The 15,476-nt window shown below is 33.2% G+C and overlaps 1 protein-coding gene and 1 long non-coding RNA gene across 2 annotated transcripts; both read right to left on the minus strand.

Annotated features, from left to right (window-relative positions):
* Positions 1-4,129: 4,129 nt before the first annotated feature.
* Positions 4,130-15,476, minus strand: LOC144554523 (uncharacterized). Its single transcript, XM_078302840.1, has 4 exons — positions 15,467-15,476; positions 4,804-5,474; positions 4,538-4,660; positions 4,130-4,431 (listed from the first exon to the last, which is right to left on the minus strand). Exons 2-4 carry the CDS (start codon positions 5,440-5,442, stop codon positions 4,201-4,203), a joined length of 993 nt encoding a protein of 330 aa, XP_078158966.1. The 5' UTR covers positions 5,443-5,474; positions 15,467-15,476; the 3' UTR covers positions 4,130-4,200.
* LOC144554022 (uncharacterized) lies at positions 11,028-11,791 on the minus strand. Its single transcript, XR_013511513.1, has 3 exons — positions 11,537-11,791; positions 11,285-11,468; positions 11,028-11,136 (listed from the first exon to the last, which is right to left on the minus strand). It is a non-coding gene; the product is annotated as an uncharacterized LOC144554022 (long non-coding RNA).

The following is a 15,476-nucleotide window of genomic DNA, read 5'->3' on the forward strand; positions in this document are numbered from 1 at the left end:
GCCCGGTCGCAGATACCGGTCGCTGATGCTCCTTTCTGCTGTAGTGTAAGGTGATTTCCTTCTTTTTTCGTCGTGACAGAACCTTCAGGTGTGGATTTCATTCAAACTAGTCGCAATTTCTTTCCTCTTTCGGATTTCTCTTCCCTAGTTCGTTGCGAGTTCATTCAATCTAGTCCTCATTTCATTACTACTGAATTTTAGTCAAACGAAATCGTAATTGTTGCTCTTTTTTGTATTTTTCTTCTCTCATTCATTCTTCCTTCGTAATGATTATTTTTTTTAGATTACTGACTTGATCTCGTTGTTTAAACATGATCGCGACGGAATTTTCAAATGTGGAATTCGATCGGATAGAAGTTGTCATTATTGAAGAACACAGCGAAATTTAAATATAGTAAGTTATTTCTTTATTTCTATTGAATTTGTTATTTGATTTCATACAGTAAAGTATCTAGCATTATTGTTAAGAGACGTATCTCTCCTGTCAACACAAATGCCCGATGGTATTATGCGTTCACCTCGAGGTCAGTATTAATAATTAGATACATTTTATGATAAAGTAACTTAGATCATATATGCGTAATTTTCTTTATTGATATCTTTCTTGTCAATATTGGTTGGTCACATCCTGCTTTGAACAAAGGACCACATGCTTATACCATGTCTTGCGTTGAAAATTGATATTTCATATTGAAATTTGAGTAGGGTTCGTGTACTATCTAATTAAGTTGTTAAGATATTGGAGTGAAACTAGAAAATTAGATTGTGGTAATCGAAACTAATGGTACTTTGTGCGCGTAAGGAAATGATCGCAACTTGTACTGATCAAAGACAATTAGGGCCGGACGTACTTAACCCCTCGGAACAAATTAATTGCATTTTGCGCACGCAAAATACGTACATTATTCGGACAGGTACGGGTGGAAATATAAAATTGAGATTGTTGTATTGGCTAAATAATTTGTTTTAAGAGCTAAAAGTTACAAGTACTTGTAATAATTACAAGTTTGAAGGACAAAAATACAAAAATGCATTTATTTTATGAACAATTTTTTACCACTTAACTCTATACAAATTATTTTGAAACTTTAATTTTTTTTTTATGTAGACGCATCACTAGCTCGTAAGGCAGATGACTTATAATGGTTCGGATTCATTATTTAAAGCCAATCTGATAGATTTTGAAGTTGATTTCACAAAGAGACTTGGTGAACTTAAAAACATCCTATTTCTACTCAAAATGATATATAGTAGACTAAGAATTCAGTTCTTAGTCTTTAACATGTACACGGAAAAAACATGTCTATAAAAGACATAAGAAATTAAAATAAACATTAGTTGGAACTGATCCAGGGAAGGGTTCTTGATTTAGGTAATCGGTGTCATCTCATTTTCACTGACGAAATAGGAGTATCATTTAGATAAAGAATATTAATTACAGTTGCGCACACCTACTCAGCAATAGCTTTATTATACTTGGAAGCTTGTACCCTACAAAATAATATTTAATATTTCATTTTTAAATGACTCTTTGCAAAGTACAGTCAAGATTAGAGCTTTATATGTCATTTAGTTCAGTAAATCTGCCCTCGCGTGGGGGCACATACAAATATACAAGAGATATTTTCTTGTCAGTTAATCTGCCACAACAAGAATGAGATACTTTTCGCGAGGATAAAAAAGTGACTTTTTGCCACTGACTACTCTCATTGTTTAGTTTTTTCTTTTTGCAATGGTACTTTTTGCGACAGACTACCATCATAAATGTACTTTTTTTCTCGCAAAAAGTGTCTACTTTGTTGTAATGTGCCCTTTGTTGCATCATCAGTATGAACACAAACAAATTAACTGTGCCCGCTTTATATGTAGTACAAAATTAAAGAAAACTTTCATGGACTTAATTACTAGCACTACTAAAAAATGCTTGATTGTACACAGTTAAAAACTATGTTTGTACTGGGCTTTGTAACCGTACTTGCGCGCAACGTGTATGAAGGTGTCAGTCAATTGTACACGGTTGTCGAACAGTGTATGTTTAAACCAAAAATATTTTATTCACAAAACATTCATACACAGCCTTTTATATTAAAACTATGAATCAAAATAACTATCAAACACGGTTTTAATATTACCGTGTATGATTTTTAGTTATATTTTAAATGCTGTTAAACTAGATCTGAATAAATACCAAAAAACCTAAAATTTAAATAAAACTACGAATATAAATACAACATATATATTTTGATTATCAGAACCCGTGGAAATAAGTTATTGCGATCAAATAGATCATTTCTATCATGCATTTCACACAATCAAAATATGATGGTAATAACATAGTATATTGTTTGGACAGAGTGCAAGGAATTGTAATGACTTCATTGACAAAACATGGAAGCTCCCCCATTTATCTTAACAGTGACATGGTGTTTAAAACACAGTGGGTCAAAGACATGCATGATAGGCCACCGTTTTCAAGCCTAAATATTTTCCAAATAATAAATACGTTTTGAGCTGCTAACTTGAATGAATTAAAACCTTGCCTGGTTTGACAGGTTTAGAAGGGCTATGGCAGGCATGGGATATCAGCAGATCAATGCAGACCATACCGTATTCTTTAGGCGACATGGAGGTCACCTCATGATGCTTGTTGTGTATGTAGATGACATGATTATCATAGGTGATGATGAAAAGGAGATTGCTCAACTAAAAGAGAAGTTGGAGAAAGAATTCAAGGCGAAGGATCTAGTCTTGCTTTGATACTTCCTTGGGATCGAGATAGCTCGTGGAGCAGAGGGGATAGTTCTGTCCCAGAGGAAGTACGTGCTAGACCTTCTCACAGAAACCGAGATGTTGGGGGGTGCAAGCCTGGTGTATCTCCAATTGACCCAGGTTCAAGTTGAGTACCGAGGCTGGAGAGCCAGTTGACTGTGAGAGATACCAGAGATTGGTAGGCTGATTGATATATCTGAGTCACACTCGTCCCGACATATCATTTGCAGTGAGGGTGGTGAGCTACTGCATGCATGACCCTAGGAAGGGTCACATAGATGCAGTGTACCATATTCTGAGGTATCTGAAGAGTGCACTAGGAAAGGGGTTGATTTTTCGAAAAAATGGTCATGTTGACATGAGGGCTATTGTGATTCTGACTAGGCGAGTTGTGCCGATGACAGAAGGTCCACATCAGGTTATTGTATGTTTGTGGGGGGTAACTTGGTCTCATGGAAGAGCAAGAAGCAATCAGTGGTAGTGAGGTAGATTGCGGAGGCAGAATACAAGGCTATGGCCTTATGAGTTACTGAGATGTTGTGGCTGAAAGCTCTCTTGGTAGAGCTTAAAATGGACAGAGGAGCCCAAATAAAGTTGTGGTGTGACAACAAGTCAGCAATTAGCATAACCAACAACCTGGTGTAGCATGATTGAACCAAGCATGTGGAGATCAACAGGTTATTCATCAAAGAGAAGCTGAGTAGTGGACTACTGGAGCTGAGTCATATTGCTACTGGAGAGCAAGTGGTAGACTGTCTTACCAAGAGACTCAGTTCGGTAGATCTAGCTAGACTGTGTGACAAGATTGGCTTAGTGGATATCTTTCGCCCATCTTGAGAGGGAGTGTTGATATTTGATACCATTTTAGTATCTGTATCTAGTTTAGGGACCTATCCGTAAAATAGGAATATAGAGAAAGTCGAGGGACTTGAATATAAGATGTAATCTCTATATAAGCCAAAGGGCTCTCTAATAAAATACAATTCATTTTTTGGCTGAAATTATATTTATTTCTACAGAAAAATTGAATGTACCATAAGATTAGATGTACGCTACAATTGTAATTGTGCTTAACTTTTTATATATGATATTGTTTGTGAGGATGCCTACAAAATTTTTATTAAAAAAAATCTACTATAAATAAATATATGAAAAAGTAGCAAATCACATCATTTAGTTAAAAACTTACAACTAAAGCATAATAAATGAACATATATACCAATTTTCAATGGATAAAACGAGATTAATTGCATTTAAAATATCAATATAAGAACAACATTTTTGCAGGAACACTTTACTATGAAATCACACCAGCACAAGTTTAAGAGCATACATAACAAGAGTAAATCACAAAAAGATGTTAAGGATAATTATTAAAAGGCATGCATAAGTTTTGAAAACCTTGCTAGCTGCGTCAAGATTACAAATTAATTAACAGGGAACATTCGGAACGATCATCCAGCGCTGAACAGGGTTATTGAGCCACTTCTTGACGACAATTTTGTCGCCGTCAGAGAAATTAGTATCAATATCGGAACTGATGGCGGTCAGATTGAGGGAAGTCGTGTCTGCAATCCTGATGGCACGGAAACCTGTCGACCACATCTCAGTCCACTTCACTGAATCATCGAGGTGGTTCGTGTTGTAAGGAACTAAGCTGACCTAATGTATTCATTAAACAAGGGCATAATGTATGTATCATATAGATACAAGTTCTTCGACTATCATTGCAAATAATTAAGTTTGTTTAATACAAATAAATAGTTACCTCTTCATTTTCACCATCGGGGTTCTGAAGAGCTTCTCCTGTGACTCTGTTGACCAGTGCAAAAACAGGTATACCCCTTACATCTTTTACCTTATCACCACAACTCATGTCCTTTATCCAGTGCTGTACATGGATTGCATTTTTAATAAAAAATAACAAGAAATATTAATAATTAGCTCATATATACTAATTAATCCAAAACAGTTATCAAAGATCACCCATATAAAAAAGGAAAGGAATAATTTATTAATCAATTGATTAAGTACCTGATAGTAATCGTTGGAGTCAGCAGGTGCCAACACAACAGTACCGTTGCGTACAGTAACACTGAGATCCTTGTTGGCCTCACAGTAAATCCTGACTGTTGGTTGTCTCGGCAGCTTGGTGTATGTGCTGCTGGAAGCACCCGGTGGAGCGTAGCTAGCTGTGTGAAAGCCGTTATCAATAGAAATCTTTGCCCCACTTGGGTTACCAGCAGGCTTATCATCGTCTGGTGTTACAAAGAGAGTACACTTGATTCGGAGCCTATCGTCTGTCAGATAGTTCGAGTCGTCGAGGTCCGACATCTCAATGTATTTGGAGTAGCCCTTAGTGGAGCATGATGGCGAGAAAGTTTTATGGGAAGAGCTTTTGGAGGTATTCGACCATTTGGAGGTGCTCCAGTTCCACAGACTGAAGGAATACATCGCCCGGATATCTTTCGTTGCATTCAGCACTTTGAGAAAAACCGATGTGTACTCGGATACCGAGTCCTTGTTTCCTTGCGGAAATAATTTTATCACCCAGTCGTAGCCTCCCACTGTGAAGCGCTCAGACAGGATGCTGTTCCCGGTGCTGATGCTTTCGACGACGGAGTAGTCTGTTATTTCAAAAGTTTTCGACCCGGTGACGAACTCCAGGGCCATTGTGAATAATGGTTGTTAGAGCAAAACTTTAACTAATGAGAAGGGTTTTTGATCTTTGAGCACTTGTTGTGGGATGAATTCATTGATTTGCAGATAGATCGAGCATTTATAGAGGGATGCATGCTGGGGTCATCAATTGTCGCTTCAGAATTAATTACTCAATAAAAATATATATATAATCTGAGATGTTGACGAATATTTACATGCAACAGTAGTAATTTTCAACTAGGACCCTGATAACAATCCCCGCAGGTCTATCTCCGCAAAAAAACCCCGCACAAACTGTCAAAAATATCATGGGGGGACCGCTCAATAATGAATACTCCGCAGAAACTGTTAGTATTTAACTTGAAACATCAAAGTATTTATCCTCGATTTTCAAAGTATTAATCCCTATGCAATGATCTCTATTTATGCAAGAATAAATCAATTCATTAATTGTCCCCGCACAAAATTTCTTTTTTTTTGAATCATCCCCGCACAACTAGGGACCATTAAACATGGGGGACCACTCAATCATTAATGAACGTTTAAAAAACTGTTACTATTTAACTTGAAGCATCGAAGTATTTAACTTGAATTTGTCAGGTGTTAAACCCTATGCAATGATCTCTATTTATGAAAGAATAAGTCAATCCATTAATTGTCTCCGCACAAAATTTTCTTTTTTTTTTAATCGTCCCCGCACAACTGGAGACCATTAAATAAACAATCTCCTCACCCAATGATAAATACTCTGAGACATAATGATAAATATTTTATGTTACATGGGTAAATACTTTATATTATATGGATAAATACTTTATGTTATATGGATAAATATTTCTCATGCATACTTGCAACTTTCAGTAAAACATAAATGATAAATACTCTCATGCATAATGATAAATACTTTATGTTACATATATAAATACTTTGTATTGCATAGATGAATACTTCTCAGACATAATTGCAACTTACAGTAAAACATCAATGATAAATACTCTGAGACATAATGATAAATACTCTATGTTACATGGATAAATACTCTATGTTACAAGGATAAATACTTCTCAGAAATAATGATAAATATTTTTTTGAACATCAATTAACAGATAAGCATTATTAACGGAAATTGTTTTTAGATAACAGTATAATTAATGCAGAGATTGTTTTTAAAGGAATAATTAATGCAGGAATTGATATTAGAGGAAGGCATAATTAATGCGGGGATGGGAGTGAGGGGTTTCTTATAATTAGTGGGGGGATAAAAGGAAACTTTTAGGAAAATTAGTGGGGGGATATATGACAGTTAAGGAAGAGAGAGAGTGCGGGGAAAATAGAGGGATGAGAGTGGGGGGTTTGTTATAATTATTCTTTCAACTAACAACCGGTTCCTTTTCAAAGTATAACAACTGAATATTGCATTTTTTTTTTTATATTTTGGATTTGTTACAGAAATATTTGATATTTTCTTCTCATTAGATTATTAACCAACAATATCATATGGAATTATATCAATTACTGATTAATTACATGACAACTTCATAAAAAGACAGAAATTTGATATTTAATGATTTGCAATAATAATCTATATCTAAACTTGAAATTGTTGAGTGCTCCACAGAGTTGTCTTGTCAAATAATTAAAAAAAATAAAAAACTTGGCCGACTTTTTCTAGAATTCATTTTGTAAATTTCCCTGACAAACTATCCAATTAATTTAAAATTATTAAAACTGATATAAGTACCAGTGACTCTTTTACACGTCAAATTTAAAAAAAGAAATGAAATTAATTTAGTATAATTGCTCTAGTCAAAAAATGATAAAAATAAACGCATTAAAATTAACTTATAAATATTTTCTTTTCGACCGCTTGACTTTATATTAAATTAATTACAAAAATTATAAATTTGACATGTAAAATTATCACTCATGATTCATGAAGTAGATCAATTTCAAATATTTAAAGTAGTAATATAAAGATATTTGGATATATTTCAACGCACCTCAGTTGTACTCTACATTCTTATAGAAAATCGTTTTTTTTTCTCGTCAGAGCAGAATTAATTCAAAATATTTAATAAAAAGGCAGGAATTTGGTATTTAATGATTTTCAATAATAATCTCTATCTAAACTTGAAATTGTTGATGGTGTCCCACATAATTATTTTGTCAAAGAATTTGAAAAGAAAGTATTTGACCGACTCTTTCTTTTTTGAGTAAAGGTTAGAGGTCAAGCCACCTAACTATTTAACATCCCTGTTTTTATAATAAATGATTTTTTCTATTTAAATTTCGATCCCATGACCTGTCAAATAGAAATCATGTGCCACTAGATCAAATATTAGTTTCTTTGACCGAATTTTTTTTAGAATTCATTTTGTAAAATAATTTGATAAACTTTTGTAGAGTAAGTGCTTATACTTTTTTCTTTTTTAAGGTAATTAAGTGGTTGTACTTTTTTATTGCTTTTGTCGTTATCCTCAACATATATTTTCTTTTCAGAACATGTGCTTGTACTTTTTTAATGTAAAGTGATCAATTTTTTCTATTTTGCAAATATATAATATTCGCTAGTGGGTGTTCTTAATCTTACCGGTTCTTAGAATATTTTCAAAACCTATTAAATTAATTTCAAACCGAAAATCTAAACTATTGAAATTGATATTAGTACAAGTAAAGCTTTTACATATTAAATTAAAAAAAAATGAAATTAATTTTGTATAAATGCCACTAGTCAAAGAATCATGAAAAATGAACAACGATTAAATTTTTTTTTTCCAACCGCTTAATTTTATACTATATTAATTTGAAACAATTTATAAATTTGACATGTAAAAGTATCATTTACTCGTGAAGTAAATCGATTTCAACTATTTAAATTAGTAGTGTAAAGTTATTTCGATATATTTCAACACACCTCAGTTGTACTCTACATTCTTATAGAAATTTTTTTTTCTCGTGAGAGCATAATTAATTCAAGATTTTCTTCAATTGATGAGACATGGCTTTCAAATATTTAGATAAGACTATGCTAAGTGATCACATGAAAAGTTATGTCTGTAACTTCTAAAGTATGAATTTCCTTTAATATGTTTCTAGAAGTATAATACAAAAATTATATTTATTAAATAAATATTTTCGTTAGTTAGAAGCAAATCAATGAACTTTCCATCATGATACATAATCTTTTTGTTTCAAAATATCCAAACCAAAGATATATATTAGAAGTTACACAATATTTATAACAAATGTTACATGGATGATAAAAATAAACAAGTTTAAGAAAGCACGTAACATATTTTACTTAAGATAAAAAAAAGGAATATTAATTATTTTATTTTTGTAATATATTAAAATTTATCAATTCCTCGGTTAGATGTTTCGTATATTCTAAGCCTGATCTCGTTTGAAACATTAGGTGAGCCCACTAATGGAATTGCATTATTGTTGGTCCTTTTGTATGGATCATTTTCTTTTCCCCTTTCTCATTACTTTATTTTTTTTCATTTAAAAGAAATTTTATATTCTCAACTTTATGCATCCATAAGCTCAACTTTATACAAAGTCAGCCTTTTGCATATATACAAGAAAACTTATCATTTCATCTATTCCATACTTATTGATCAGGTTTGATATATATCTTCTTTAAAGATTGATCTTTTACAAAATCAAAGCATCTTTCACTACTACAGAATAAGTGATTATACACGGACATAAACAAGCGAGCTACACGGATTTCCCTCCGCGTAGGCTGTCACGGTTTAGAAATCCTTGTATATATACACACGGATATTTACCGCGTACAATTACTGAATAGCTACACGGATTATTACATACACAGCCGTTTACAAATACTTGACACTGGCGCTCTCCATAACCGAGCTTCACGGATTATTACATAAAAACCCGTGTACAATTAGATTTCTACACGGTTATTTATCTAAATATCCGTGCAGCTCTCTTATTTTTTAATTTTGTTTAATATTGAAATATCTTTCTACACGGATGTATAAATAAATATCCGTGTAGCTCTCTTATTTTTTCATATATAATTTTATGTATTAATTTTCTTCTTTATTTTTTTATTGTGGAAACACCTTGCTACACGGATGTCTAATTAAATATCCGTGTACCTCTCTTATTTTTTAATATTTTTTAATATTGAATGACCTTTCTACACGGATGTATAATTAAATATCCGTGTAGCTCTCTTATTTTTTAATATTTTTTTAATATATTATTTTATGTATTAATTTTATTTTTTATTTTTTTAATGTGGAAACACCTTTCTAAACGGATTTATAATTAAATATCCGTGTACCTCTCTTATTTTTTAATATTGAATGACCTTTCTACACGGATGTATAATTAAATATCCGTGTACCTCTCTTATATTTTAATATTTTTTAATATTGAATGACCTTTCTACACGGATGTATAATTAAATATACGTGTAGCTCTCTTATTTTTTAATATTTTTTTAATATATTATTTTATGTATTAATTTTCTTCTTTATTTTTTTAATGTGGAAACACCTTTCTACACGGATGTATAATTAAATATCCGTGTACCTCTCTTATTTTTTTAATATTTTTTTAATATTGAATGATCTTTCTACACGGATCTATAATTAAATATCCGTGTAGCTCTCTTATTTTTTAATATTTTTTTAATATATAATTTTATGTATTAATTTTCTTCTTTATTTTTTTAATTTGGAAAAACCTTTCTACACGGATAAATTTTAAAATGTCCGTGTATAATTGAACTAATTTTTTTTTAAAATTTTTTGCTTTTTTTTGGCTAGCCTCCAGTTTTGCCAGCCATTTAAAATCAGATCAATTCCAGAACAGAGAATTTCCAAAATAAGAATACCAAAACCCCTAAATTTTCGAAATTTCCAAATTATATAAAAAATTAATACAAAATTCATGTACACTGAATTATACAAAGATCATACAAATCCATATTCTGGTTTACAAAATTGTTTTATAAAAAAATCTGCCCACATACATCTTAACTGATCTAACTGCTCCTTGGAGTAACTCTTTGAATCTGGTGAATACTACAAAAAATTCGAAACATGCAAGTTACAAAAATATGGCAACTACATCTCTGTTTTGCTTTATAAAAATAAATTATTGCAATTATAACAATGCAACTAATAAAACAAGTTTAGAGGAAATCAATATTAATTGTATGGACAAGTCAAGGCAAAACATATGAATTACATACCGGATATGCTGGCCATTTGAATTGTATGCTCTCAACAAAGTGAAACATAAAAATCATCATGTAATAACCGCATTCCCAACCGCCAATCTGTTGCGGGCACTGATATTTACATTCAGCAGCCTATGTCAGAATGACAATAAATTTTTGAACCCAAAAATATGAAATTATAAAATTATAGTGTGCTCACCTCCTTCCAGAGCCCATTCATTTTATTTCTGCTCTTACCCGTGCTCTTCACTCCACCCTCTTTAAGATATTGCCGAAAAGCCCTTACAAAATTGAGTGACTGTAATTAGCAATTCCACAATTATAAAAAAAAAATCAAACCAAGTGATATTTAGATAACTTACTTAATTATAACAGTCATGACTCTTTTGGACTGCTGAGTGGTGATGGATTTGTCGGGCCGCCTTGAATCCATGACATAAATCGTATTTTCAAGTGGCACAATCACCAACAAACACCAGTGGGAGCTGTGGGGGGAGAAGAATTGTAGTACTTTAGCATAAAATTAGTGACATATATATTTCAGCATGTAATGGTGACACAACTGTTTGCTATGGTTCATTGTGTAATTGTTTAACTGAAAATATAAACAATTAAGGGTTACAAGTAACCTACCTTTGGTGGTATGGCAGGAGAAGAAATTTCTTTTGATCCCCACGAGCATGATGCATCGCTTTACGCAAGTAGTCGACACAATCATCCTCATACCATTCCAACATGTTTCCATTAATTCTGCCGGGGTCCAAAAGTGCACACAAGTTCACCTTACCTTTCGATGCGGTCTCACGGCATTTCTGGACTAGGAAACTGAAAAATCATTATTTTACATTAGAGTATATATTTGAGTGCTATACACATGATATTAACATGAGGAAAACGGTGATGACTCCCACATCGAGCCATTTATCGCTTGACGAGGCGCCCTGTAGAAAGTCGTTGAATTCTGTGAAAGGCAGCACGACCTCCCTGCCATCGTGTAGAAACATACCGGGGGGGACACTGAAGGTAACAGCCGTCATGTCCTTGGGTGCCTTGATCAAGTGGGCGTGGAGAGTCTGCAACTGACCAGGCAAACGGCTAACCTCTTCTGCTGTGAGCCCCGTACGGTCTAGTGGCGCATCCACTGGCGCATCTACTGGCGCATCCACTGGCGTATCTATTGGCACATCCACTGGCGCATCAGACACTTCTGGCGCAACAGACACCAAGTATAATTCCATGTCCCGTACCGGTGACAACGCTTCATCCTCATTGATTGTCTCACCTCTTCGTATCTGTATCAAATTTTGTATATGTCTTTTTCAAGTATTTGAAAAGAATTATTTGAATAAGATATCCCATTAATTTGGAGTTTACGTACATTGTCCAAAATAATTTGATTTTTCGGCCATTGGACTGTCGAATAGCGGGCATCATCAAGCACCACCATTTCATCGATAGGGACAGGAAGAGGTATTCTCACAGCCCAATCCTGCGTGATCTTCTCAATCGCTACGCGGAGATAGTTGGGCCTCAACTGATCACCGGCTGCAGGAGGATATACAGTGCCCTTAGCAATGGTCAGAGGAGTAGTACCGAAATACATGACGAGGTCGCATGCTGTGGCCTCCTGCAATAATTCGACAGTATTTCCCCTTAACTCCCCAAGTATGCGTAAACCACATACTCGTAGGAGCAATAAGGAGAAATGCTGACGAATTTTTCTCAAACACTAATTAAATCCCGCTAATTAATGTGTTCACATCCTAAATGAGACACAATATTCAAAGAGCAGTCCCAAACGGGGGACTATCCAAAATTAATCCCTATTAGATTAATTTTGAACGGGCATGGACCTAAAAGCATCAATAGGTCGGTTATTGGACCACAATACACTAATTATTTACATTACCTAAACAGATCAAGCATGCATGCATTAATAAATAATTGACATAAATAATTAAGCAATAATAAGTTTCATCGACAGCGAGAGAAAAGAGGAAGACTAACCTAGCAGGATAGAGAGGAGAAATGCAAATTAACTTCAAAGATCTCAGCTCCGGTCTGCGCAGAAATCATACCAATTCAATACAGAGAGAGAGAGAGAGAGTATTAATTGATCAAAACGGCGCTGGAAGCCTGCTCGAAAAAGCTTTTTGTAACCCTAAACCTTTCTACACGGACATTTAGCTATAAATGTGGGTAGAAAGTCGAGAGAGCTACACGGACTTTTTTATAAACAGCCGTGTAGAATTGTTTTTTACACTATTAATTAAAACGGAAAACCTTTTTTTATTCTACCTTTCTACACGGCGCTTTATTAAACGTCCGTGTAGCATTCTATTTTTTTTTTTTTTTATGTTTTACGGATAGCAAAACAAACAACTTCCAAAATAGAGGAAGACATTTAAAATCCACAATTCCAAAACATACATAGCAATTTGAACAAAAAATTCAATAACACTAATTTATACAAAAATTACAAATTCCTATTGAGCATTAATTACAAAAGTTAAATCCATATAAACTAAAAAATTCTATTAAGGACTGGAAGCACTGAAATATGAAGGACACTCAGAATCGGATAGAGAGTCGGATGAAGTGTCGGACGAGATCGTCCGACACTTCATCGACTCCCCATCCGGCTCTGGTCCTTCATCCGACTCTTCATCCGGCTCTGAAATTATCCTCCAAAAACACTTTAGCGCACAAATCAGACTGGCTCTTCATCTGGTTTGAAGGTCCTTCTCCAACTCTTCGTCCGACTCTTCAGGGCGGGTGAAGATACATATTTTAATAAAGAAATAGCTAGCTAAAACCAAAAAGTTGGATGGACCTTCAAAAAAAAGGAAAAGAGATGGACAAAGAACCTTCAAAGTCGGATTAAGAGTCGTCCGACTCTTCATTCGACCCTTCATCCACTCTGAAGGTCCTTCATCTCACCTCTTCCCCTTTTTTTGAAAATCTTCATCCGACTATTTATTCGATCAGCTCTTTCTTTATTAAAATATGATCTTCATCCGCCTCCGAAAGTCCGAAGTGATCAGATCAGAGAGAGAGAGTTGATCAAATCGGCGCTGGAAGGAGAAGGCCTTTTATATAACCAACTTGGTGATGGAAAAGGCGCGCCCTTTAATAACCAAAACGGCAAAACCCTAAAATAACCATTCTACACGGCTTTTTTTATTAAACGTCCGTGTAGCTCTCTAACAGCTTTCCACACTATTAATTAAACAAAAAACCATGTATAATTGACACCTTTCTACTCGGTTTTTTATGAAACGGCCGTGTAGCTCTCACAAGCTTTCTACACATTAATTTAAACAAACATCCGTGTACAATGCCGACCTTTCTTCACGGTTCTTTAATTAAATATCCGTGTAGCTCTCTCAAGGCTTTCTACACTGTTATTTAAATAATAATCCGTGTACATTTCCTAATAAACGTCCGTGTAGCTCTCTCACGGCTTTCTACACTGATTCTTTAGTAAACATCCGTGTAGAGATCCCACACATATTTCGGGCTTCCAAAAAATTAGAATTTCCCCACGGTTTTTAGGTAAAATTATCGAATCTGTGTACAATGTGCAGTGTACAATGACCATTTCTGTAGTAGTGTTTCTCAAGAAATAATGGAAAAAAAAATGTTCGAACTTAAAAGCATATGAAGAAACAGCCGCTATTTTTATTAATATCCAACATTAAAAAAAATTAATAAAATTGTCCACGATTTTGTGGAAATAATAAAAATGCCCAAATCGTCGAGTTTTTTGGCAGTTCACTTTTTGTTTGGACCGTCAAAAATTCGGCTGTCCACAAAAAAATGTGGACTGCCGAGAATCTCGGCGGTCTATGCATAAAATCAATTTTTTTTATCAAAACATTTGGCACGAATTTATGAATTTTTGTTATTTAATTAGAAGATTTTTTTATTTTTATTTTTTCTATTAAAATATTAGAAATATTTTTATATTTCTTTGAAAATAGATGAAATAATATAGAATTAAATTTACTAGAAAGACAACGACAAATAACCTGGATCAATATTTTTTAGTCGTGATTTTTTGCAGCTGTAAAAAAATTAAAATATTTCTTTGTTTGTTACTAGAAAAGAAATAAAATATTTTGGATCTAAATTATTGATCTTGGTTCAAAAGTCACTTATGAGTAAATAAAAAAATATCCTGTTCCATCTATTTTTTCTCAAAGTTATTTTATATTTTTAGTATTTTAATATTTTTCTAAAACCACTTCTAAGGAAATTGATGAAATACCGTAGTAGTTTTTTATTTATAAATAACTCAGATCCAAACCATTTTATTTATTTTTTCAGTAACACACAATGAATTATTTTAATTTTTCTTACAGCAGTAAAAAATCCTGATTGAAAAATCCAGGTTATTTGTCGCAGTCTTTCTAGTAAATTCAATTTTATAGAATTTCATCTATTTTTAGAAAAATATAAAAATCTTTCTAATAACTTAATAGAAAAAAAAATCATAAAACCTTTTAATTAAATAAAAAAAATCACAAAATTCGCATTCGGCCGAATGTTTTGATAAAAAAAATGATTTAATGCCTGAACCGTCAAGATTTTCAACAGTTTGGACATTTTTAAAATTTTTCAAAAATTATTGGCATTTCTGTCATTTTTTATTTAATATTGAATATTAATAAAACAATCAGAAGAAACAAACACGCCCCTCCCACCCACTTGCAAATTTATTTATTTTTGGGTCAATGTCTTTGGAATAATGTTCATTGTTTTTTCTTTAGAAGGATAATTAAGGATCACTTTTATTTCATACCTAAAAGGCACTGATGATAAG

The sequence above is a fragment of the Carex rostrata genome, chromosome 5 (assembly GCF_964058835.1).
Source record: "Carex rostrata chromosome 5, lpCarRost1.2, whole genome shotgun sequence".
In the NCBI taxonomy this organism is placed as follows: Eukaryota; Viridiplantae; Streptophyta; class Magnoliopsida; order Poales; family Cyperaceae; genus Carex; species Carex rostrata.

What these genes read in the sequence shown, in the direction of transcription:
- LOC144554523 (XM_078302840.1), bottom strand. Translation starts at nt 5,442, where the DNA reads ATGGCCCTGGAGTTCGTCACCGGGTCGAAAACTTTTGAAATAACAGAC. An exon ending in ACTCCAACGATTACTATCAG is followed by an intron (nt 4,661 to 4,803) that starts GTACTTAATCAA and finishes ATCCATGTACAG; the next exon opens with CACTGGATAAAGGACATGAG. An exon ending in CCGATGGTGAAAATGAAGAG is followed by an intron (nt 4,432 to 4,537) that starts GTAACTATTTAT and finishes TGAATACATTAG; the next exon opens with GTCAGCTTAGTTCCTTACAA.